Source organism: Mirounga leonina, unplaced genomic scaffold (genome assembly GCF_011800145.1).
Source record: "Mirounga leonina isolate KUSES-001 unplaced genomic scaffold, KU_Mleo_1.0 Mir_151, whole genome shotgun sequence".
NCBI classification, from domain to species: Eukaryota; Metazoa; Chordata; class Mammalia; order Carnivora; family Phocidae; genus Mirounga; species Mirounga leonina.
The window spans coordinates 107,249,764-107,273,680 of NW_023270377.1; the positions used below are offsets into that span (position 1 = coordinate 107,249,764).

General features: G+C 46.7%; 1 protein-coding gene across 1 annotated transcript; it reads left to right on the plus strand.

The window, feature by feature from the left end:
* Positions 1–21,564: 21,564 nt before the first annotated feature.
* Positions 21,565–23,269, plus strand: TEX51 (testis expressed 51). The gene is made up of 4 exons (XM_035006665.1): positions 21,565–21,717; positions 21,876–21,950; positions 22,188–22,277; positions 22,637–23,269. Exons 1-4 carry the CDS (start codon positions 21,573–21,575, stop codon positions 22,918–22,920), a joined length of 594 nt encoding a protein of 197 aa, XP_034862556.1. The 5' UTR covers positions 21,565–21,572; the 3' UTR covers positions 22,921–23,269.
* The last annotated feature ends 648 nt before the right edge of the window (positions 23,270–23,917 follow it).

Sequence of the window (23,917 nt, forward strand, 5' to 3'; positions counted from 1 at the left end):
GCTCTAGGCTGCAAGGAACAAAGATGAATAAGGCATGACACCTGCATTAACAAAACACGCAATAGGGAGACAGATAGGTAATCATATCAGTGTACTTCAGCTCCTTCCATGAGGCAGAAACCACTGGGGGACTGTCTGCTTTTGTGTTTTTAGAATCTTTTTTATTAAAATTGTATAGAACTACTTCATCTATATATTAATAGTGAAAGATATAACTCCACAATTCCGCCACTCATCCACTCTGCCATCTCTCTCTCCATTCTTTTCCTCTCCTTTCCCATCAAGGGCATGCTGTGTGCCAGGCACTGGGCATACACAGATCCCATCCCTCAGGGAGCTCTCCATCCAGGGACAATGCAGTACAGCATGGTGGGTGCCCACAAATGAAAAATGGGGTTGGGACAGCCCAGGTACAGGAACAGTAAAAGTGAAGGAATGTTAAAGGCATTCTCCTCTGCATCTTAGGTACACAGCAGGGCATGTGGCTTGAGGGAAGGCCAGCAGGTGAAAAAGCCTGGCAGGGGCTACTACTTTCATGTGATCCACAGGAGTTATGCACCTTGGGGCTTTTAAAGAACTTTGCCTTGAGACATCAGGGAGCTAGTTCAGGGCTTTGAGCTGGATAGTTACGTAATCAGGTTGCACTGGGAAAGATGATGGACCACTGTCATCAGGGTGGCTGAGAGTCAAGACAGATGAGGAATGTGGAGTGCCACCATCAGAGCTCTGGCAGGGGAGGAGGCCAGCAAGGGGACAGGCAACAACTGGCAAATCAGAGCTGAGGAATGGGAGAGCTGCCTCCTCGTTGCTCTGTTTTCAAAGCTCTTCCACCCTGAACTCCCTCAGTCCTCAGGATGACAGACGTTTTTTCTAATCCCAATTTGTGTCTGAGGAACTAAGCCTAAAATGGTCTGAGGGCACATCTGGGGTGGCCCAGAGGGCAGCTGAGTCAGGGTTGTCCTCAGCCCCTTTGTGCCCACCACCTCCCTGCCCAGAGAGTTGCCTCAGGAGCACAGTGATATCATTACTCCTCTATGCAGTGCACATTATGGACAAAGTGCTTGAGCACCCACAAGGAAATGAGGGAAGTAAACAAGAGGGCCCATTCCATCACAAGAACCTCTAAGAACACCAGTGCCAAGTGCCACTCTGGCTCAGACCCTTCACAACTAGCCCACCCCTCGGTACAGGTACAGCTCACTCACAACATGAGAGCTCCAAGAGAAAGACATTTGTCTGGGTTTGCATTCCTTGCTTCCAGTGTACATCATCAGGGAAATGTAGATCAAAACCACCTCATACCCATAAGGATAGTAGCCTGGCTACTGTCAAAACAAAAACAAATACAGAAAATAACAAGTGTTGGTGAGGATATAGAGAAATTGGGGCCCTACAGGGAATGTAAAATGGTGCAGCTACTGTGGAAAACAATATGGAGATTTCTCAAACAATTAAAAATAGAATTAATAGAATAGAATCCAGCAACTCTACTTTTGAGTATATGTCCAAGAGAATGGAATTCAGAGTCTTGAAGAGATATGTGCACACCCATGCTCATAGCAGCATTATTCACAATCACCAAAGGGAAGTAACTCAAGTGTCCAGTGACATATGAATGTAGAAACAAAATGTGGTGATTGCATGCAATGGAATATTATGCAGCCATAAAAAGGAAGGAAATCCTGCCACATGCAAAGCATGGATGAACCATGAGAATATTTTGCTAAGTGAAAGAAACCAGTCATAAGAAGACAAATACTGAATGATTCCACTTACATGAGGTACCTAGAATAGTCAAATTTATAGAGACAGAAAGTAGAATGGTGGTTTCCAGTAGCTGGGGGGAGGGTAATGCAGAGTTGCTTAATAGGTATAGAATTTCATTTTGGGAAAATGAAAAAGTCCTGGGGATGGATAATAATGTAAATGTATTTACTGCCACCGAACTATACACTTAAAAATGGTTAAGATGGTAAATTTTTTGTTGCATATTTTACCACAATTTTTTAAACCTAATATTTAAGAAAGAAAAAATCCAGATCTGCCACTTCCTAGCTGTGTGAATTTGGGAAAATTAATTTAATCTCTCTGAGCCTCTGGTTACTCATTGTAATGCAGAGGAACTCCCTCTATTATAATTTTAAGGATCCGTGATAGTGTATGCAAAAGGCCCTACCTACCACCTGGCACACAGGAGGTATTTACGAGTGGTCGGTACAATGAACTGCCTCTTCTGTGCCCCTGATGTGTGCTGGGTGCTGAGGAGGTCACAGCAGGAAGGAGGGACACTGTGTAGAACCCAGACTGGATGAAGACTGGGTCTAGAAGACAGGAAGGATGCTGTCGGGTTCCACGTAAGCTCCCAGGCAAGGCTTTTTGGCTCAGAGTTGCCCTGAAGGAGTGTGGGTCTGCCAGAAAAGGCTCCCAGTGGGCAGAAAGAGGGACGCCTACAGAAGACATCCGTCCTGACACCTTCTGTCTCCATGTACCCCGTGTGCCCTGAGAACATTATCATGCTCTGTGTGTTCTGTAACAGGGGAGAACTTGGGTAGTAGAGGTCTGGCTCACACAGAAACTACTTGCATTGAGAGAACAGTAGTAAACAAGCTGTTACTTGGAGCCCACCATGTGCTAGAATTGTTTTCTATGAAATACGTCTTCAGTCCTTCGTAGAAACCTCCTAAATATATGTTGCCATTTCCAGTTTTACAGATGATGAAACTGAGGTCCAGAGAGGTTAAGTGATATGCCCGAGATCACACCGCACAGTGTTGGCAGAGGTGGGCTATCAGCCAGTGTCTGGCTACAAAACCTCTATCCTTTCCCTTATGACCCAAGATTCCACACCTGGGGGTCACTGGAGCAGAGGAGGTCCTCCTTGTGCAGCTGTTCACAAAAGCCAATCAATTCAGCCTTTTCCCCTTCTCATCACCAAAACAAGTGACCTCGGCCGGCTGGACTTGGCACTTGACATCCCATGACACTGAGGGGAGGGAAGGAGGAGCACCCAGACCACTGTGTGACCACTGTGTGAGAGGCCCACAGAGCCTCTCAGTTCCCACTGGAGGCTGACAGCCTGATAGGCTTTGGGAAGAGGAAGGGCAGGCCCAGAGAACCTCGCACCTTAGAAGCCTGCTCTCTTCTGGATCTCATGGGAAATAAGACAGGTTTAGGAGGCCCTCCCTAGCCTGCAAGCCAGAATCCAAAATACATTGCTTCTGTGAGTTTATTCCCCTGTGCCATCTCCTGCTTCCTATACTGAATTTAAAGACCTTCCCCCCACACTATATTGCCCTCACTGAAAACCAGGGACCCCATACTCAGCTGCCCTGAAGTGGGATATGGGGCTTCCAGCTTACTTGTCAATAAATTGAGCACCATAATATGAAAAGGATCTGGTCTAAATTACTCAGCATCCCCCAACCCCATATAACCAAGAATCTACCTGACTTCAGCCTTTCAGAGATAGAGAACAAAGGATCCCCAGTACCAGATAAGCCCTAAAGGAGAGAGAGCCTCTACCCTACAGAAGGAAAGTCACACTCCACTCAATGACATGGCACCCACTCACCACCACCCACTCACTTACCCACCATCCATTTATCCATCCATCCATCCATCCATCCATCCATCTACCCACCCACACAACCATCCAGTCAGCCCTCCACCCATCCACCCATTCAACAAATGTTCTTTCCCACCTACACTGCACCAGGCTCTGGTGCTGGGGACCCAGAGAGAAAGCAAGGTCAGCAGGTGGGATAGGGACTATGTTGGATGTGGGTAAAGAAATATAGCACAGGATGACCCTGGCTAGCTAGGCCTCAGAAAGCTGGCCTCTGGCTGCCTTTGGTTGGAATTCTGCTCTGTGCACATGGCTTCATCTCCTACAACTGCCTCCTATGTATATGTCCCAACTCCCAATAGGACCCCTAGGGGAGGCATATGGCTTATACACATTTGTGCCCCACCTAGTAGGAAAACTGCAGTCTGGAGATGGTTGTATGGACAAGAAGCCTTCTGTCCAGGATGGCAGTGTCCAGCACATTCACGGGGCCCTGGAACTCATCTGATTCCCCAGCAAGTCATTTGTCTTGTTGGCACAGGTGAGTGTGAGCAAAGGATGCCATGAAATCTGATCCCAATTAGTTGTTTCTTTTGCCAGTTTGACATCTATTCCACTCTGACAGTTTCATGTAGCTGGTTTTCAAATTGCTTTAAATCTTGCTACATAATTAAGAAGCCTGGTGTTCTTCCACTTAATTTGGTTTTAGGAGCATGTCAAGACATAAGATGTGGGACCAGCGTCCCACTGGAATCACCTCCCCAGCCAGCTCGGAGGCCTGGGGGTTGATACTGAGTCAAGACCAGGACATGTCAAAATAAAGAGGAGGGAAGCACCCCCATCTCTCTCTCCACACAGCAAATGCCAGTGTTTTGAGCCCTACTTATAACTCACTGGCTCTTCTGCCCTTAGATAGTCAGCCTCTGGGGAACCAAGTAATACTGGAGGTCACAGAGACCTCAGAGAATCCATAGGCTTGTGGCTCTGTGGCTCCAAGGAGCACCACAGTGTATCATCCTCAGCTCTGCAGACATCAGCTACAGGTGGTTTGCAGTAATCATGGCCAAGAAAAAGAGGGTGAGTGCTTGGGAACATTACTACCATTGCCTGTGTGGCTCCCTTCTGGGAGGGACAGTTGAGACTGAGCAACGCGAGCCTGACAGAGCAATGCCATGGGCTAAGCATGTCATGAGATGATGGGTGGCACCAATCCAGTAAAACGTCTCTCATGCTCACAGCATGCCTTATACAGATGAGAAAACTGAGGCTCAGAGATACTGAGCCTCATGACTAGGCAGCTGCCGTGGCTATACCACTGGCCCCTGCCCCACCAAAATATACTCCATCCATGATGGTTCATTTTATGTGTCAACTTGACTGGGCCACAGGGTGTCTAAATATTTGGTCAAACGCTATTCTGGGTGTGTCTTTGAGGGTGTTTCCAGATGAGATTAACATTTAAATCTGTACACTGAGGAAAACAGATTATGCTCCCTAGTATGGGTGGGCCTCATCCAATCAGTTGATGGCCTAAATAGAACAAAAGGTTCACCCTCACTGAGCAAAAGAGAATTCTTCCTGCCTGTAGGCATTCAAACTGCAACATCGGCTCTCTGTAGCTTCTGGCCTTTGGGCTCAAACTGGAATACTGGTTCTGTGGATTTGGGACTGGCAAACCTCCATAACCATGTGAGTTAATTCCTTATAGTGAATGTAGATATCCTACTGGTTCTGTTTCTCTGGAGAACTTCAGTACACCATCTCTCTAGGAAACCTCTGGGAAACCCCACACTCCCAGCCTCCAAGTTAGGGAGATGCTAGAAAGAGGAGGTGTGAAGGGGCCAAGGAGGCGGTGGGTACAGGCAAGACAGGCCTGGCAGGTCCATCCTGCCTTCCCCCAGTAGCTGTCCGGGGTTTCTATTGGTTCTCAGATTCCTCATATGGGAACCAGGAAACATAAATCCCAGAATTAACATGGGCCAACCATCAGGTGCCTGGTAGGCCATCAACAAAAATTTGCTCCTTGGCCTGAAGCACGTTTGTCCTGCTGCTGATTTTCCAGGCAGTGGCTGTTCTATGCTCCCCAGAAGAGTAAACAGCACCTTCCAGGGGATCTCTGGTTAGGACTTGGTTGGAGTTGTGAGTCTCATGCTCTGACTAGGTCCTCAAGCCTGGAGCTTCCACCCCCACCCCTTGTGCCCCTCTTAAACCTGACTCCATCATGATATCCCACACTATCAGATTGGCCCATGAGACTCGTGTTTTTCTTCTCTTAGAAACATTTCTGCCCGGGCAGCTTTCCCTGTGCTAAGTCAGCAGGGAAGGCAGCTGTCTGGCCCTTGGAGTAGAAGCTCATTCATCAGCCCACTGTTGCTGCTGCTTTTCACAGGGCAAGGGGTACTCTAAAGGACTCCAAACACTGCCTCTCCTGGTCAGTGTTTGTGCTGGAAGGTACTTCTGTGGTCTTGCAATTCATGGACCCTTTGTATGAAATAAGGAACATGTCACTGACCCTCCCCAGCCACCATCCACTATGCTATGTCTGCCAGGTTCATGTCCAGAGCCCCTCTTGCCCCTGATGGTTGTGGCCTGGCAGACCATACGGTTCCATCTTCACATGCTCCTGACTGGCTGGATCTCAATTCAGTTCCTCCTCCCTTGCGTGGGCCATAGGTTGCAAGAGGCTCCTGCTGACCCCCTATCACAGCAGGCACTGGGCCTCTCCCCTGAGCTTCCCTTTGGGTGAACCTCCTGTTAGCAGTAGACCCTGCCTGAGTTCCAACATCTGATTCTGCCAGCCTCCTCTTTCTCACCTCCCACACTCCTCCTTTCCCTCAAGAACCCCAAGCCCCTGCTGACCCCTGCAGTCCTCTGCTCTTCCCCATTCTGCCTTCCCCTGACCTCCCCTTCCCTTTCCTAACTCCTCCATGGCCCAAAGCCACGGCTCATCTCCCCTTGGGCAAAATGGCACAAGGATGTGGGCACAGTTGACATATGCTGAATCTCTATTTTTTTTTTTTTTTTTTTTTGCTGGCTTCTGATATTTGGCCTTTAGCTATACTTTAAGTTCCCAGTCATCTCAAGATCCACAGGAGGGGTCCCTCAGACCCAAGCACCAATAGCGATATACTCTGCTTTGGACCTGAGCCCTTCCCTGGGCTCCTTCAGCTCCTGCCTCATGGGGGAGGCCAATTCCTGAGACTGACTCCAAAGCACACTTTCTTCCTGAATAGCTCACAGCCCAACTAAGTCCTTACCTTCAGGGTCCACCCCACGTGCACAGGGCATGGGAAACCCAGCATTACCCTGCATGATGATGCTCTGCTGGAGAGACCAAGGTCTGAACTAGATGGGGAGTGGCTTATGAGTGGGAGATGGTACATGAGTGTGCAATGTGTGCATACATGCGTGGTGTATGTGTTTCAGGTATGTGTGGTGACATGTGCATGTGTGCGGGCAGTATGTGGTGGTGTGTATGTGTGTGTGCCATGTGTATGGTATGTGGTGGTGGTAGTGGTGGTGGTGTGTGTGCAGTGTGTGGGTGTTGTGTGGTGATGTGTCTGTGCAGTGTATATGGGTGATGTGGTGGTGGTGTGCATGTATGGTATATGTGGGTGGTGTATGGTGGTGGTGGTGTGTGTGTGTGCAGTGTGAGTGGTATGTGTGGTGAGGGTAGCGGTGGTATGTGTGGTGGTGTGTGGGGGTGATATATGGTGGTGGTATGTGTGTATAGTGTATGTGGGTGGTGTGTGGTGGTGGTAGTGTGTGTGTGTGGTGTGTGGTGGTGTGTGGTGATAGTGGTAGTGTGTGTGTAATGTGTGGTGATGGTGGTGTGTGTGCAGTGTGTGGGTAGTGTGTGGTGGTAGTAGTGTGTGTGTACAGCGTATGGTGGTAGTAGTGTGTGTGTGTGAAGTATGTGGTGGTGTGTGATGGTGGTGGTGTGTGTGTATGGTGTATGTGTGCGGTGTGTGGGTGGTGTGTGGTGGTGGTGGTAGCGTGTGTGCAGTGTGTGGTGGTGCATGGTGGTGGTGGTAGTAGTGTGTGTATGGTGTATGTGCGTGGTGTGTGGTGTGGTGGTATTTGTGTACAGTGTGGGTGGTATGTAGTGGTAGTGTGTGTGTGGTGTGTGTGCATGTTTTCTGGGGCTATCCGGTGAGCGGGGTGGGGGCTGCCTTAGAAGAGGAAATCATTTCTTCTCATCACTGCTTCCTAAAACCCCAGAAGTGAAACTGGGGAGGTGAGGTTGCTGGGCAGAAGGGAGGCATCTGAAGACACCCCGTGGAAGGCAGAAGAGGAGCTTTTCTCCTTAGAGCCAACATTTCTTAACTGTGTTGCTTTAGGCAGCCTTTCTGAGCCTGTTTTCTCATCTGTAAAATGGCAATAAGCACACAGACCTCACAGGGTCATGCTAAGGGTTAAGTAAGACATTGGGTGTGAAGGATATAAGCAGTGCCCTCTATAGGAGGGCTTAGTCCCCACACAGCCCAGCCCGGGGCCCAGGGTCCAGGAAAGAAGGGGAGTTAAACACCCAGGGAGGGGAAACGAGGAAATGTGGCTTAAGAAAAATGCCCCACCCAGAGAGTGAGAGCCCTGCCAGCCTTGGCTCAGAGCTGGGAAATTGTAAATGCAGCTTTATTATGTAAAGCGCGTAAGTGATTTTCAGCATAATTAAGATGGATGGCTCTAATAATCCTGCAGGGCCCAATTCTGAGCCACATTACCAGGCATTTACAGGGAGTTTTTGTGCACTTTGCTTCAGTGAGCACAGGGCCCATTAAAGGACTGTGTGGAAGACCAGGTTCTCAAGCCAACTGCCCTGGGCTAAAGCCAGCGGAGGGGTGTTGTTAGCTCAAAGCACCAGAGGAACTGTGAGGAAGCACCATATCCCAGGAAAGTCATCCTTAGCCCTTAGCTCTGCACACAGAGCCATTTCTCATTCTCCCAGTCAGACGCAGGGCTTCACCACCCACAGGAAGCTGCGCTGGGTCAGATTGTCATCCCATCATTCAGGTAAGAGAGGAGAGCTTACTAACGAACAAACTGAGGTCCCAGAAGGGCAAATATCTCTGTCCAAGATCACTCAGCGCACCAAAGCCAGCATCAAAGTCAGGTGGAGGGACCGACACATGACCAGGTTCAGTCTCCCTCCACCGTGGAGGTCTCTGTAGCCACCAGCCCGCCTCCCACGCAGTCGTGGCTTGACGTGTAGTGGTGCTGGCCGCTCTTAAAGCCCCACTTCGTGCAATGGTATCAGTCATGCTAGCAGCTGCCATCATTATTCTTATTACTGCCATCATTATTATTTACTTGCTTACTATGCGCTGGGCTCTTTAACGATATTAAATGATTCCCATGACAATTCTATGAAATAGGCATCATTATGTTTACCCCTAGGGGGTAAATGACTTGCCCAAGGCCATATGGCTGGTTAGAAACTGTGCTGAGATTCTGACTGAATCTCTCTGACCCTGGAGCTTGCACAGAGCAGGGACACTGTGAGTCAGAAAGCTGTTCCTTATTTATAAATATATAAGTGATCCAAAACTACCTGTCAGACAGCCGTGTTCCCTCAAGCCTGGGGAACCTCTCTCCTCCCCTGCAGCATCTCTCCTCATGCTGTCCATTTTGGGGACCTCCCACCCCCTCCCAGAGCCTACCCCACTTCCCACCAAAAAGCAGGCTTGCAGATCTTCCATCCCTTTTTGTGAAGGCATTAGTTCCTCTCTGGGCCTCAATGTCCCCACAACTGCATCAGCAAGAGCGTCATCCAGGATCCAGCAGGGTGCCCTGCACCCCACACAACCTCCACACCTCTTGGCCCTCTCCTCACATTGGTCAGTATGCAGACAGCACTGGCCTCGAGCTCAGAGGCCTGGATCAATGCCTTGCTCTGCCTGTCATTAACTGGGCAGCCTCAGACAACCACTCTGATCTCCCTAACCCTTGGTCCCTTCATCCTTAAAATGTACATAGAATTGTCTGCCCTATGCAGCTACCAGGAGGACTGAGGGCCATGGTATCTACAAACTTTGATCAGTGTCCATTGTCAACCTCCCCTCCAGACAAAATGCCAGGGAAGAGAAAAAATGTAGGAAGGAAAATTTCAGCTGCAGATGCTTGGTCCCTTGGAGCCTGACTGATTGATGGGGCCCCCTTGCTGCAGGGGGGCCTTCCTGGATGGCTGCCCTAGCCTCAAGTAGGGCCTGGAGGTTCCAGCCTCCAGCCCCTGGGAACTGCACAGCCCACAGAGAGGGACATTGAGGAGCCAGGTGATCATGACACCCTGCACCCTCACACTGGGCCGTGACCCCCAGTGCTTGGGGAACCTATAGTCTTCCTTTCTTGCTCTTTGTCCTGGCTTTTGCTTCCCTGAACCCCAGGGGCACACCAAGCGCCAGAGTTCTTGGACCAGAAACTGTCAGACACAGCCAGCCATCCTCACTGGCACCTAGTGTCTCCTACAGACTTAAATACCCTCAAATGTCCCCCATCCAGGATCACTTGCTCAGCCTAACACTCCTGGGCAAGTGGGGTGTCTTAACTGGCTGTGTGGGGCCATGCTCAGAGCAGGGCTCAGGATAGGGTTCAGATGGCCTCACCTTGCAGCTCCTCTCTTTGTGGCACCAGCAGGTCCCTTACTCTCTCTGAGCCTTTCTTTCTACATGTATAAAATCAGGATAGCCACACCCCGTCACATGAGCTCACCCATGCAATGGAGCTTCACCCAGACACCCTTTCTTTTCCTGCCTCAGTGCCTTCTGATTGAGCTACAGAGCCCTGCTGGAGGGACAGCAGGGGACAGGACAGTGACCGATATCATTGATTGCCCCCAAACATTTCCTGTTTGGGTTTCCTGAGGACATGACAATTTTCTTTTTAATTGAAGAATAATTGAATTGACAATATTTTATTAGTTTCAAGTGCACAACATAGTGATTCAACTTCTATATATTACGGAATGGTCACCATGGTAAGTCTAGTTACCATCCGTCACCATACAAAGTTGTTACAATACTGTTGACTGTATTCCCCATGCTGTACAGTACATCCCATGACTTTTTTATTTTGTAAGTGGAAGACTGTACCTCTGCACCAATTTACATTCCCACCAACAGTGAACAATGGTTTCCTTTTCTCCACATTCTCACCAAAACTTGTTATTTGTCTTTTTGAGACTAGCCATTCTGACAGGTGCAAGGTGATATCTCATTATGGTTCTGATTTGTATTTCCTGATGATCAGTGATGATGAGCATCTTCCCATGTGTCGGTTGGCCATCTGGATGTCTTCTTTGGAAAAATGTCTATTCGGTTCCTCTGCCCATTTTTAAAACATATTTTTTAAATACTAAACTGAGTTCTTTATATATTTTGCATATTAACCCCTTATGAGATATATCATTTGCAAATACCTTTTTATTTTGATTGTTTCCTTCACTGTGCAAAAGCTCTTTAGTTTTATGTAGTTCCATTTGTTTATTTTTGTCTTTGTTGCCCTTGCTTAAGAAAACAGATTCAAAAAAATATCTCTAAGACCAATATCAAAGAGCTTACTATGTGCTCTTCTAAGACTTTTATAGTTTCAGGTCTTCCATTTAAGACTTTAATTCATTTTTAGTTGATTTTTGTGTATGGTATAAGATAGTGGTCCAGTTGCATTCTTTTGCATGTAGCTGGCATGACAATTTTCTAAGCTGGAGCTCTGTGTGAGTTTAAAACACTTTTAAAATTCTATAAATGACTTTTGATAATAAAAATTAACAAGCTGAAAAGGTAAAACTATTCACCCTGAGCATGGATCTTCAAGTCAGAGAGATCTGGGTTTTTATCTGCTGTTTCATCACATTGCCCACAGAAGTGACTCATAGCAGGTGCACGTCCCATGGGGATGCTCACACTTGCCTCCCAGGCTGGTGTGGTGATCACCCTTGCTGGTCACCAAGCATTGCTGTTTCTCCTCTCAGCCGGGGGCTGGGGGTGGGGGAAGGGTATGGGGAGCCAGTTGGGGAGGAGGGGGTCTTAGCAGAAAGGCTCTTTCCAGCCACTTTACAAAATGTCATGTCTGTGAGGTGACCACAGTTTTGTAAGTGACCACATGACTGAGGTTAGAAAAGGCCATATGACTAGATCTACCTATGACTTGTGAGTGGAAGCAACCTCTACTGCTTATGCTGCTACAGCTTTTAAGTGCCCACATAAGACCCTCCCACACTCTCTTCTCCCTTTGGTATGGTGCTCCACAAGATCCAAAAGAGGGGCTGCATTATCTGTCCAAATCTCTGAGTGGCTCTGATGAGCAGAGACGCAGTCAACCTATATGGATAAGTAGCATAGAGGACAAATAAGTCTTTGTTTTTTTAGGCCACTGAAAGGTGAGGGTGTGTGGTTAGAGCCCAACCTTGCCCACCTGGACTGATGCAATTACTGTAAAGATTAAATGTGATTATGTGGATAAAGCACCTGGCTCACAGCAGGTTCTGAATGATAGCTGTGTCCCTGTGAAGGTTAAAATACAGAGGACAAATCCCCTCCTTCCACAGCAAGAAAGTCAAATACTCCCAACTGAAAGGACATCCTGGTACACACTGAAATGTAAGTGAGGAGGAGCAGATTTTTTTCCCAAAAAGCAGCTGTGGCTAGGAAGGCAGTGAGAACATGCAGGCTCCAGGTGTGGAAGCCAGGAAAGGAGTAGGAAGAGGCATGGGAGTGTGCTGCATATCACCCTCCCCTCCATGGAGACACCCAGAGCCGATTCACCTAGTCCACTGCCTTGTGGGGACTTCACACCAGAAGACAAATTCCAGATCCCTGGGGAATCTCTGGCTGCAACTGTGGCTAGAGAGGATGAAGAATGGGAGGAGGAGTTTACTAGAAGTATGGCAGCACAGAGCAGGGCCTGGCAGGCAGCAGACAGCACAGCCCAGCTCCCAACAAGAGATAAAGAACCCTCCGGCCCTTCCTGTGCCCTCCAACTGGCTGCCAAACCAGGTCCAGGCCTGCCCCTAATAAATAGCCCTACTGAGCATCCACTCCAGGCTAGACCTCATCCCCCACAGTCCACATCCATTACTGCCTACCCTTTAGCTTCCCAGCAACATAAAAAGCCCAGAGGGAGCAATCACCCACCTCCTCCCAGGCATGGTAGAAGGCTCTTCATTCCATCATTTCTGTGGAGCTCCTAGCACAGCCCTCAGCAAGCTTCAGGCACAGTAAATGATGTTTCCTAGATGGATGGGAAAGGCCCGCAGCACCTGACAACCAGAGAAGGCTGGGAAAGCTCACCCAGCAGCTAGGAACTTGGACTTCTCTGTTGCATGGCTCTCCCTGGTCTCAAGAAGTCTCATCCAGCCTGCACCCACAGTGGCCCCACCACTCACAGCCTTCAGGACTGACTAGATCTCCATTTTCTGCAGCCACAGAGGAATTGTTTTTCAGTGTCCAGCAGGCATAAGTGCTTAAATGACTACTTCCCAGATGCAAATGTCAACAGCAGTCAGCTATTGATCTGTACTGGCTAACCCTTACGTAAGAAGCATACTGCAGTATGTACAAACACGTGGTGGGTGGGTGCACCCACATTATGTTAAGCCCTTGATACACATATTCATAAAACCCCCAGGAGATGGTGCTTTAATTATCCCCATTTTAAAGATGAAGATAACAAGGATCAGGGACATGAAGAAACTGGCCCAAAATAATACAACAGGAAAATGTCAAAGCAAGATTTCAAACCCAGATCCAGCTCAAGAAAGATTGCATGGACATTTGTTCCCTGTTTCCTTATTTCTGCAAGGAGGAAGTACCACAGTAAACCCAGTCTATCCCTTCACCCCATCTCTACTGCTTCTTAGATAGTGGTGAATGGCAGTGGCCATGGTGTCCATTCACCTGGGGCCCTAGGCCTGTGACCCTCAGTGTGGCTAGCAGGGTTTGCATAATTAGAGTCCACTCGCAGACACAAAACTTCTCTGTGTTCATGTCCCCAGGACTGAAGACCTTCAGGCAGGAGCAGGCCACCACCACTTTGGTTTCCTGCTCTGACTGAGCCCCTTAATTCCTCTTTGCAGATCCCTTAGCTATGTGCACCCACCATTGGCCTTAAGACTGTGTCCTTCCTTACTGATGAACAAGTCTGTGCTTAGGGCTTTGCATAGACCTATGATCCCAGTATCTCTTATTTCATGAAAGGACAGGGAGCCCCTATGTCCTTCAAAGATGTCCAACATTCTTGGCAGTAGCACATGCTCCTAACTTCAGGTATATACCATATCAGCCTTGATGGCCCACTCATCAGAGAGATGTTCTAGTCCCCAACATAGCTATGGCCTTCCAACAGCCAAAGGCCCTGTTGTGCTCTATGCAAGCACCAAAAACCAAAGAGCCATGGAGGGTGGAGTCTTCCCATACCTGAGGATTCTCTGCCTCTTCTGCTGTTTCTCCAGGGAAAACAAATACCCCGTTTGGGAACCGGAGACTTGTCCCATCAAGACCACTTTTGACCAGCATAAATGCAGCCATTGCTTCTACCTGCTACATTTACTTTAGAATTCAGACCTGCCTTCAAGACTTCTGGAAAGGTCCCATTCTTTTTTTCAAGGAGCCTATGAGAAAGAACTTACTGTAAGGAACAAAGAGAGGAGATGAGAAAGCTTGCGTCAAGGGCTACTACGTATAACCAATGGAAGAAAGCAAGTAATATCAGAATTACTCCAGAGCCTTAGAACACAGACATTCTGCTTTTAACTTGCGACTGAATGAGAGGAGCCATTTCCCCTTCTTCTCCTGGGTAGCAGTTGGGGTCTCATAAGGGCAATCAGGAGAGTCCTAGGCTCTCAGCAAGAAGTCAGAACCCCCTGCATCCAAAGTAGGAAGAAGAAGCTAAGAACACTGTGTGTGGAAAGTGGCAATGGGGAGCTCACATTCAGAGACAGGAGCAGACACTTCAGGCCAGCTGCATGAATTGTGCTCACAACCACAGGAGAGACATGCCCTGAGGACTGCCCAAACTACTAACAGCAGGAGAGCCGTGAGAGATGAGACCTTGCAAAAAGGAGATGACCCAGAGAAATGTTACTGTGATTGTGACCCCATATTTAAAAAGCAGGCTGGTAAGGTCTGGGGGGAGCATGGCTTACACTGGATTTTAATGCCATTTTAAATCAATAGTAAAAAATGTGTCCCAAATCAGCACACAACTAATTACCTAATGAAAAACTTAGACATGGCCTTCAGAAGGATCAGAAGATGTGGAAATCCCTGTGAGACAGAAAAACCTGAGTAGGCTTTATGGATGCAGGAGCTCAGTGAGCATAAAATGGAAAACTTGAGAGATAGATGGTGTGAGGGTGGTAAGCCTTGGTCTGGAAAGCACAGGGCTGCATTTGAACCTTTGTCAGTTCCCACAGTGGGCCTCAGCTCATTCCTCTTGGGAAGAACACATGGGTCACTGAGCCCCATTAAGGCCATGTTCATCTCTCAACCTGCATGATTCTCTAGAAGCAGCAAGAAGATGGCCAGGAGTTCCTAGTCTTGAAGACCCTCTTTCCTTGACCCTTGATCGTGGAGATAATGTCTCTAACTTGAAACAGAAGTGGATGACGAAATATCCTATAGATGTTTGACCTTGCCTCCTTGAATACCAAAGGACCATGGCCTCAGCCTTTCCCAGAGGAAACATTTCACTTTAAATTCCTCCCAATTCTAGTCAAAATTCTTTTGATGGTTATTAAAATTACATGAGTGGCTTCATGCAATTTTAATATTCTCTACCAACAAGTTCTGCAGGAGAAATCTCCCCAGGCGTCCCCACTGATCATTCTAAGTAGATACAACAAAGCATTTCAAGACAGGAGTTTTAACCAGAAAGAAAATGAAATGAATATTTCATTTATTATGGGTCATCAGGCGAGAAATTTTGGGGGTTTTTTTTCATTAAAAAAAATCAAACAACTAAATCCAACCTTTTGTAAAGGCATTGACCAAGCAGACACCAGCCTTGTGGATTTATCAAACACCCTTTCAAATAAGCTTCCTTGTAATAACTGCACTGGATTTACAAGCTAATAACCTCTAAGATAGTTTTGCTGACCAACTGAGCTAATCTGGTTGTACACTCTGTGAAAATAGATGCCCTCATAATGTTCCACTAGTCCCTAGATCTCTGATTGCTACTACCCTGATATCCCCACAGTTCAGCACCTGTGAATCAAAAGGTTGGGCCTGGAACTTGAGGACCTCTCAGAAGGTTCCAACAGAGCCCAGAAGCATTACAAAGACTGAATCCAGGTGTATTCAAGCCAAAATGTTAATGAGTAATAATGACTTTATGTGCTGTTGTCATATAGTAAAGAATCTGGCTGGCCTTTCTCTCTGGTTCCCAGGAGGTAACCTCTAAATCCTTGGATTTAACCTGAGTGATAGGAGTGTCTTTGCTACTTACGGGGGGCTTACTGCTGACTTCAGGCTAAGGCAATGACTCAAGATGGGATCTGGCCAGGCCAGAAAGACCATGTGTTTAGAGTGTTTGGACTTTGATCCAGGTGATATCTGCCCAACCTCCAGGAGGAGGGGGAAGATGGAGGTTGAGTTGAATCACATAAGCCAATGATTCAATCATGTCTATACAATGAAACCCCAATAAAAATTGTGGACACTACATCAACAGATGAATGGATAAAGAAGATGTGGTATAGGGCACCTGGGTGGCTCAGTCGTTAAGCGTCTGCCTTCGGCTCAGGTCATGTTCCCAGGGTCCTGGGATCGAGTCCCGCATCGGGCTCCCTGCTCGGCAGGAAGCCTGCTTCTCCCTCTCCCACTCCCCCTGCTTGTGTTCCCTCTCTCGCTGTCTCTCTCTCTGTCAAATAAATAAATAAAATCTTAAAAAAAAAAAAAAGATGTGGTATATATATACAATGGAATATTATGCAGCCATCAAAAGGAATGAGATCTTGCCATTTGCAACGACGTGGATGGAACTGGAGGGTATTATGTTGAGTGAAATAAGTCAAACAGAGAAAGACATGTATCATATGATCTCACTGATATGAGGAATTCTTAATCGCAGGAAACAAACTGAGTGTTGTTGGAGTGGGGGGTGGGGTGGGAGGGATGGGGTGACTGGGTGATAGACACTGGGGAGGGTATGTGCTCTGGTAAGCGCTGTGAATTGTGCAAGACTGTTGAATCTCAGATCTGTACCTCTGTAACAAATAATGCAATATATGTTAAGAAAAAAAGAAGAAGAAGAAGAAGGTAGCGGGAGGGGAAGAATGAAGCGGGGGAAATCGGAGGGGTAGACGAACCATGAGAGACGATGGACCCTGAAAACCAAACTGAGGGTTCTAGAGGGGAGGGGGGTGGGAGGATGGGTTAGCCTGGTGGTGGGTATTGAGGAGGGCACATTCTGCATGGAGCACTGGGTGTTATGCACAAACAATGAATCATGGAACACTTCATCTAAAACTAATGATGTAATGTATGGGGATTAACATAAGAATAAAAATAAATAAATAAATATCAGGGAAAAAAAAATTGTGGACACTGAAGCTTAGGTGAGCTTCCTGGAGAAGGAATGTACCAGGAGGGTGATGCATCCTGAAGACACAGAAGCTTCGCATTTGCGACCCTCCTATTTGTCTCTTCATTTGGTTGTTCCCAATTTATAATAAAGCTATAATCATAAGTATAGCACTTGCCTGAGTTTTGTGAGTCTTTCTAGCAAATCACGAAACTTTGGGGGATAGTGGGAATACCCATATTTGTAGCCAAGTGGTTAGAAATGAAGATGGCCTGGGACCCCAGAGCCTGTGGCTAGTGTCAGAAATGAGGTCAGTCTTAGGAAGGATGATGTCCTTAACCTATGGAGTATGCACTAACTCCAGGTAGTTAGTGTCAGTGCTGCATTGCAGCTAGGCCTTCAACTTATTTTCACACTAAGGGGCTATGGGGAGACATAGTTTCATAACCCAAATTGATGACTAATTATGTGGGGAGGGGGGCTGGTGACATCATCACAGATCCAAAGAGTAAATATTTGGGATTTAGGGGTGTAGTAGGCAGAATTCTGTGATGATCCCCAATATTCCTGTCCCCTGGTGTCCACACCCAGTGTAATCCTCTGCCCCTGAACATAAGGCAGTGCTGTGAATATAAAGGATTTCGCTCCTGTGATTAAGTTATGATATGCACTTGACCCTTGAACAACATAGGGATTAGGGGCACTAACCACTTCCACACAGTGGAAAATCAACACATAACTTTTGTCTTCCCAAAAACTTAACTACTAACAGCCTACTGTTGACTTGAAGCCTGACCAATAATATAAGCATATTAACACATATTTTGTGTTATATGTATTATATACTTTATTCTTACAATAAGCTAGAGAAAAGAAAATGTTAAGAAATCACAAAGAAGAAAAAATGCATTTATAGTGCTATAATGTATTTGTTGAAAAAAAAATTGTGCTTGTAAGTGAATCCACACAGTTCAGACCCATGTTGTTCAAGGGTCAACTCTATAACATCACAATTTCAGCCTTTTGAGACCCCGAATAGAGAACCCAGGTGAGCCTTGCCCAAACTTCTGAGCTATAAGACATCATGCGATGATGAATGCATGTTGTTTTAGGCCGCTACGTTTGTGGCAATTAGTTATGAAGTAATATGCAGAGAAAACTATGTGTGATGGAGATAGGAGGGTATCAAACAAATTTTGCCAATATCAAAGTTGATCCAGTTGGCAGAGAGAAATGGTTTGAAAGGAAAGCAATCAGAATTTGGGAGAGACATGAAACCATATTCTAAGATGGAAACTTAAAAAAAAAAAAAAAAAAAAACTCTTGGGCCAGAGAAAAGATGTTTGGCCTCAAAAGAAGAAGCTTGATTTGTGTCTTCAAAAACTGGATGAGCTGTCCTGTGTCAGGGTTATGAGACATGCCCAAGTAGCAGGAAGCACAAGATGGATGTGATCTCAATATACAGAAGAAGGCTCAAATACCCCCAAGATACCTAACAATGGAAAGGGCTGCCTTTATTATTTAGACTTCTAATTCAGTCCAAATTCCTAATTCATTCCAAGTACACAACATACTATTGAATTAAATTAGAAATAAGAGGAGAAATCAAGGCAAACAGGTGGAGGCTAGAAAATGAATAGATGAAGAGCTACCAGCCATAGGCAATGGGTTGGATTAAAAGCTCCCCAAGCCCTCAGTCTCTGTGATTCTACATTTAAATACCACTTCAAAGAGTTGGTACCACTTTAGTTGACTGACACTGGGATGTGAGGGTGAATTGAGATGGTATTGGGCCAAGGACAAAGTGACACCTGAATCCTGCCCTCACAAGTTTCCCAGAGAACAAGCATAAACTAAGGGAAAGGAAGATATAGCACACTGCAGGTCTTTAGCCCCAAACCTCAGGGTAGAATTCTACCAAGTATGACTGCATCTTACAGAATATTCCCTTTACTTAAGCAGGAGTTTCCTGATAGCCTGAGGCCAAAGCACTCTAAAGACCTACTATGATTATTTCACCCCCAAAACAAAAGCCCGAGTATTGAACATCACTACCTCTATTTTGAAAAAAGACTATTTCCGCCAGAGAAAAGCAGAAGAGAGCAAAAGAGACCAAAGCAAATTAGGAAAAGGAACCCAGTGCCCAGAGGAGGCTGACCTAGGCCACCCACTCCAGGCCTTTCTTCATCCCGAGAGCCAAACAGTTTGGACCACTTGTCATTCTGGGGTGGCCCTCAACTGTCACTATGGAAATTTTCCTCACCTCTCTGCAAGGTTAGATTTTCCATTTCCTGACTTCATGTCATCATCTTGCTTGCTTGTTTTGTTCATTTAGTTGGAGCACATCCTCCAATAGTTTTCTGAGAAAAGGTAATAGAGGTTAATTTTAAACCTTGTATAGTTGAAATAGTCTTTCTTCCTCCTTGACTGATGTTTTCCTCAGTATGGATTTCTAAAACGGATCATTTTTCTCAGAATATGAAAGTATTGCTCCATTGTCCACTACTTTCCTATATTTCTCTTGAGAAGTCTGAAGTCATTCTGATTATTGTACATGGTCTGTTTTTTCTCTGTGCTTTGGTGTGGTTTTTCCTATTCTTAGCCCTTGATACCTTCTCAGTGGGCCCCTTCAATATGGAAATTCATGTCTTTCTAAAATTTCTTCCTTGTATCATTTCTGTCAATACTCTGTTCTCACACAGGCTGGGCAGAGCCCCCTCACAAGTGATGGCAAACATTGTAAGCTACTGACTTGCATAGTTACATAGCTCTGAATGGTATCAAGGGCATCAGGGGAGGGAGCACTGCTTTTCCCAGCCCTGATTCCAGGAAATCAGGGCCTTCTTTTCCAGAGCATGGCCTGAGTAGAAAAAGTATGCTAATTTCTTAACCCCAAAACTGTCCAAAGTCATTGGGAAAGCATCAGCTGTGCAGTACTCAGAATCACTCTCTCATCTCACAGCCCATCTGACAGAATTTACCAATTTGACTGATATTTCTTCTGGCAAATTTTTTTTAAGGTTTTATTTATTTACTTGACAGAGAGAGAGAGGGAGCAAGCACAAGCAGGGGGAATGGCAGGCAGGGGAGAAGCAGGCTCCCCTCTGAGCAAGGAGCCTGATGTGAGGCTCAATCCCAGGACCCTGGGATCATGACCTGAGCCAAAGACAGCCGCTTAACCAACTGAGCCACCCAGGTGCCCCTCTTCTGGCAAATCTTGATGCCTGTCCTCCAAATTCCTCTCCCTATAAGATAAAATTCCTATCTGCATATACTTCTTACCCAATTTCTATCATAAAGAATTTTTCCCTCAATTTTCTCTGTTCTTTATTTCTGAAACTTGTATTAGCTGGATATTGGATTTCATGGATTGATTATTTCTTCCCTATTTCTTGTGTCTGTCTTTCCGTACTTCTGTCTGGGAGATTTCTGAAACTTATCTCCTAACACTTGTATGGAATTTTTTTTAATTCCTGCTATCATATTTTTATATGATAATAGTTATTTTTCTCAAATAACTATTTGTTATTCTATTTTTCCTTTACAGAGCAGCCTCTTCTTGTCTGGAGAAGAAATACTTTATTTAAATAGTGGGGTTCTAAGTTTTCTTTTGCTTCCTATTCTATCTTTGTACCCTTTCTTTTTCCTATGGTTTTTGTTTGCTTTTGTTTTGATTTCTTGCTATTGTTTTTTTCTCTTGTTCATGTAAGAAGCATTCTTCAAATGCCTGGTGGCTTTCAGCTGCTCATAATCCAGCCTCAGACACTCAGAAGCTGATTGTAAGCATGGCATGGAAATGCAAAGCTTACCAGCTAAGCAGCGACAAATATCCCACTGGCTTTGTCTTTACTCAAGAGTAAGGAGCTTTGTTTTTCTTCAATGCACCTTGCACATAAGAACTACTGGCCCAAAGATTACTTCTCTCTCTGTACATCCAATTACAGGCTGGAACTCTGTGTACAGTCTGTCTACACTGTGGTAGGAATAGCTGTCTAAGTTCCTCTGGTTTGGACAGGCACAAGACAGCTGCTAGTTTATATGTGACATGAAAAAGATGTATGTTCCATAAGCTTCGCCTTGGCTGACCATCTCTATACGGAAAAGTGATTCAGGTTCTTTACATAACTAAACCTCTCTCTGTGCTGCTCCCTCCTGACCTCTCAAATTTCAGCCTGTTGAACTATTTCATACATGGTAAATACCATTAGGAGAGCTGACCATCAGCCACAAGACTGCACAAGCCATTTCTCTGATCCTCACAAGAATCCTCCCCAAGAACATCAGTGACCCCATCTTTAGAGAAAGATATTGAGACCTTGACTTGGGTCTGACACCAAAGCCTAGTTTTGTACCATAACTGGCCCTTACTGTACCCTATGGAATTTACTTTCATTCTACAAAGAGAATGTGGTTTCCAGGGGGAGGGAGTACCATCATTCCATGTGGAACTGCTAGGCAGGGTGGTAAGAGCACAGAGGGCAGACCTCAGAAGATGCTGCTTCTCCTGGTTGGCTGTCTCTTGCCTGCCATCAATGGGAAGAGCTGCCTCCACTGCTGGCCACAACTGCCTGCATTGATAGACTATGACCTGCAGATTCTTTGGGGCTCTCCAGGGCCACCCAGAGAGCTCTCCCAAAGCCTCCACTCCTTATTCTTGAAAAGGGATTATATCTTCTTAGAACCTCGGTATCTTGGTGAGGCACAGCCTAGACCCCAGGGATCAAGGCTGGCCCCTTTTACCTGGCCTGGGATCTTATACCCACCAACTGCCCTTCATCCCACATCCCATTCTCAGATCATGACCATATGGAGGAAGCAACAGCCAAATTATTCAATCACGTAGATGAAGCCATCAAGAAGTTTCGAGATGGTGAGGAAGTCCCCAGGCTTGTGTTGACAAAACCCACCCCCCCAAGGCACTCCTAGAGGGCCTGCTGGCCTGGGGTGGGGATGTGTGGTGAAGAGTGGTGACACACCCAGCATCTGTGTGCTCTACGCAGTTTCTGTTTAAAAAAACTGGCTTGAATTCTCAATCTTGAGTTATGTAATTGTTTCCACCTATAAAATGTGGATGATGAGGGCACCCTTCTCTTCCTCCTGCATTCAGATAAACCATCACTTCTGGAAGAGATTAATGTCCAGAAACAGGTGTTTACTGACAGGCTGAATCAGATGTCTGAGAAGCTGAAGGAGAAGGGTGAGAGGTGGAGCTGGCCCCTGCCCACCACCCAGCCCTTCTCCTCCCCCAGGACTGAGAAGAGCAAAGCCCAGTCTGCAGCCCCTCCCATGTCCCTCCCCAGGAATCCCCACCCTTGCCCACATACTGGGTGCCTGTCCACATCTTCTCTCAGTTCCCTTTCTTGATGATACCCCAACCCTTCCTGGCTCTGTCTGCCTCCCCTAGCACCTCAGTTTCTCTACCATCTCACCCTCCTGGGCAGCCTGCAATAAGTCCTGCGGTGAGTATGTATGGGGACTTGAGGGGGGGCAGGGGGAGGGATGAGAGGTGAGAGGCACATGGCCTTGGCTAAGGCTCCTGCCCATCCCCTCTCACAGACATACACTCCACACTGGAGGTCATCAATTGTGCCAACTGCAAGACACACCTTCTTACCTGCAAAGACCCGACTCTCTGCCCAGGTCAGTGGCCGCCAGCCATCCTGCCTCCAACCTGCCCCCACTCCAACCTGGGTCATTGTTGTCTCTGTCTGGACTGTCTTCCTCCTCTGCCCAGCCCCAAGCTCTTCTTGCTCCCCATCCTCACCAGAGAACATAACAACTCCTGGGATTTCTTGGTGTCTCATGTCCAACTTCAGAGCCATAAAGCCACCTGCCTCTAGGACAACTCCCCTGGAGGTCCCTTGGGTCCTCAAAGCGAGCATGCTTGGAAACATATTCAAACCCAACTCCCTCCACCCCCAATGTGCTCTTCCCTCATGGCCCCTCTCAGCAAATGGCCCCACACAAGCCCTAAACCAAACCAAGAACTTTCCTCCCCCATATTCAATACATGCAATCACCAAATCTTGTTAATTAATTCTTAAATGTGTTGCCATATTTTCATTGCCATATCCACCATCATTCTTCAGGCATCCTCACTTCTCACCTGGATTATGCCAGCATCTCTCAACTGGCCTCCCTGCCCCTCTTGACCACATCTTACTCAACAACCAAAGAACTTTCTCAAGGAGCAAATCCCCCTATGACACTCCCTGTTGTAGCCCAATTGCCCCCCAGATAAAGTCCACCTCTTCAGAAGCCCTTGTGTGAATAGCCCCTGCTCACCTCCCAGCACCCCTGACTCCTCCCCAGCCACACTGAGCTGCTGACATGCTGTACATACAGATGACTTCATGCTTCTGTCCTTGAACATTCTGTGTTCTCTGCCTGGAGCACAGTTTTGTACTTAACCATGGGACCAAAACTGAACTCCTACTTGTTTTTCAAAGTCCATCCAGAAATCCTATTTCCTAAGGTTTCCCTGACAAGCTCCCACCCCCTGAGGCTCATCGGCCTTCCTTGTGGCTACTTTTCTTCTGCTCTGTCCTCCTCTGCTTCCCTTGGACACCACACCATAATTGTTTGTTTCTCTACCTCATAGAGAAGAGAGACCATGTCTCACTTATCTCTAAATAATATGCCAGGTACACGGTAGGTGCTCAGTAAGTGTTTGCAAACAAATGAGTGAGTGGACAAATAAAAGGAGGAAAGAATGTAGCTTCTTTGGGCCCAGATGGCCTTCATTGCCCCCCAAACACCTGGCTCCCCTTTTTACACCCCCCAGCCAGGACCCGGAGTACCTTCACGTGCGTTGTGAGCCTTGGCATTATTCTGCTT

What these genes read in the sequence shown, in the direction of transcription:
- TEX51 (XM_035006665.1), top strand. Translation starts at nt 21,573, where the DNA reads ATGCTGCTTCTCCTGGTTGGCTGTCTCTTGCCTGCCATCAATGGGAAG. An exon ending in ACCCAGAGAGCTCTCCCAAA is followed by an intron (nt 21,718 to 21,875) that starts GCCTCCACTCCT and finishes TCCCATTCTCAG; the next exon opens with ATCATGACCATATGGAGGAA. An exon ending in TGAGAAGCTGAAGGAGAAGG is followed by an intron (nt 22,278 to 22,636) that starts GTGAGAGGTGGA and finishes CCCCTCTCACAG; the next exon opens with ACATACACTCCACACTGGAG.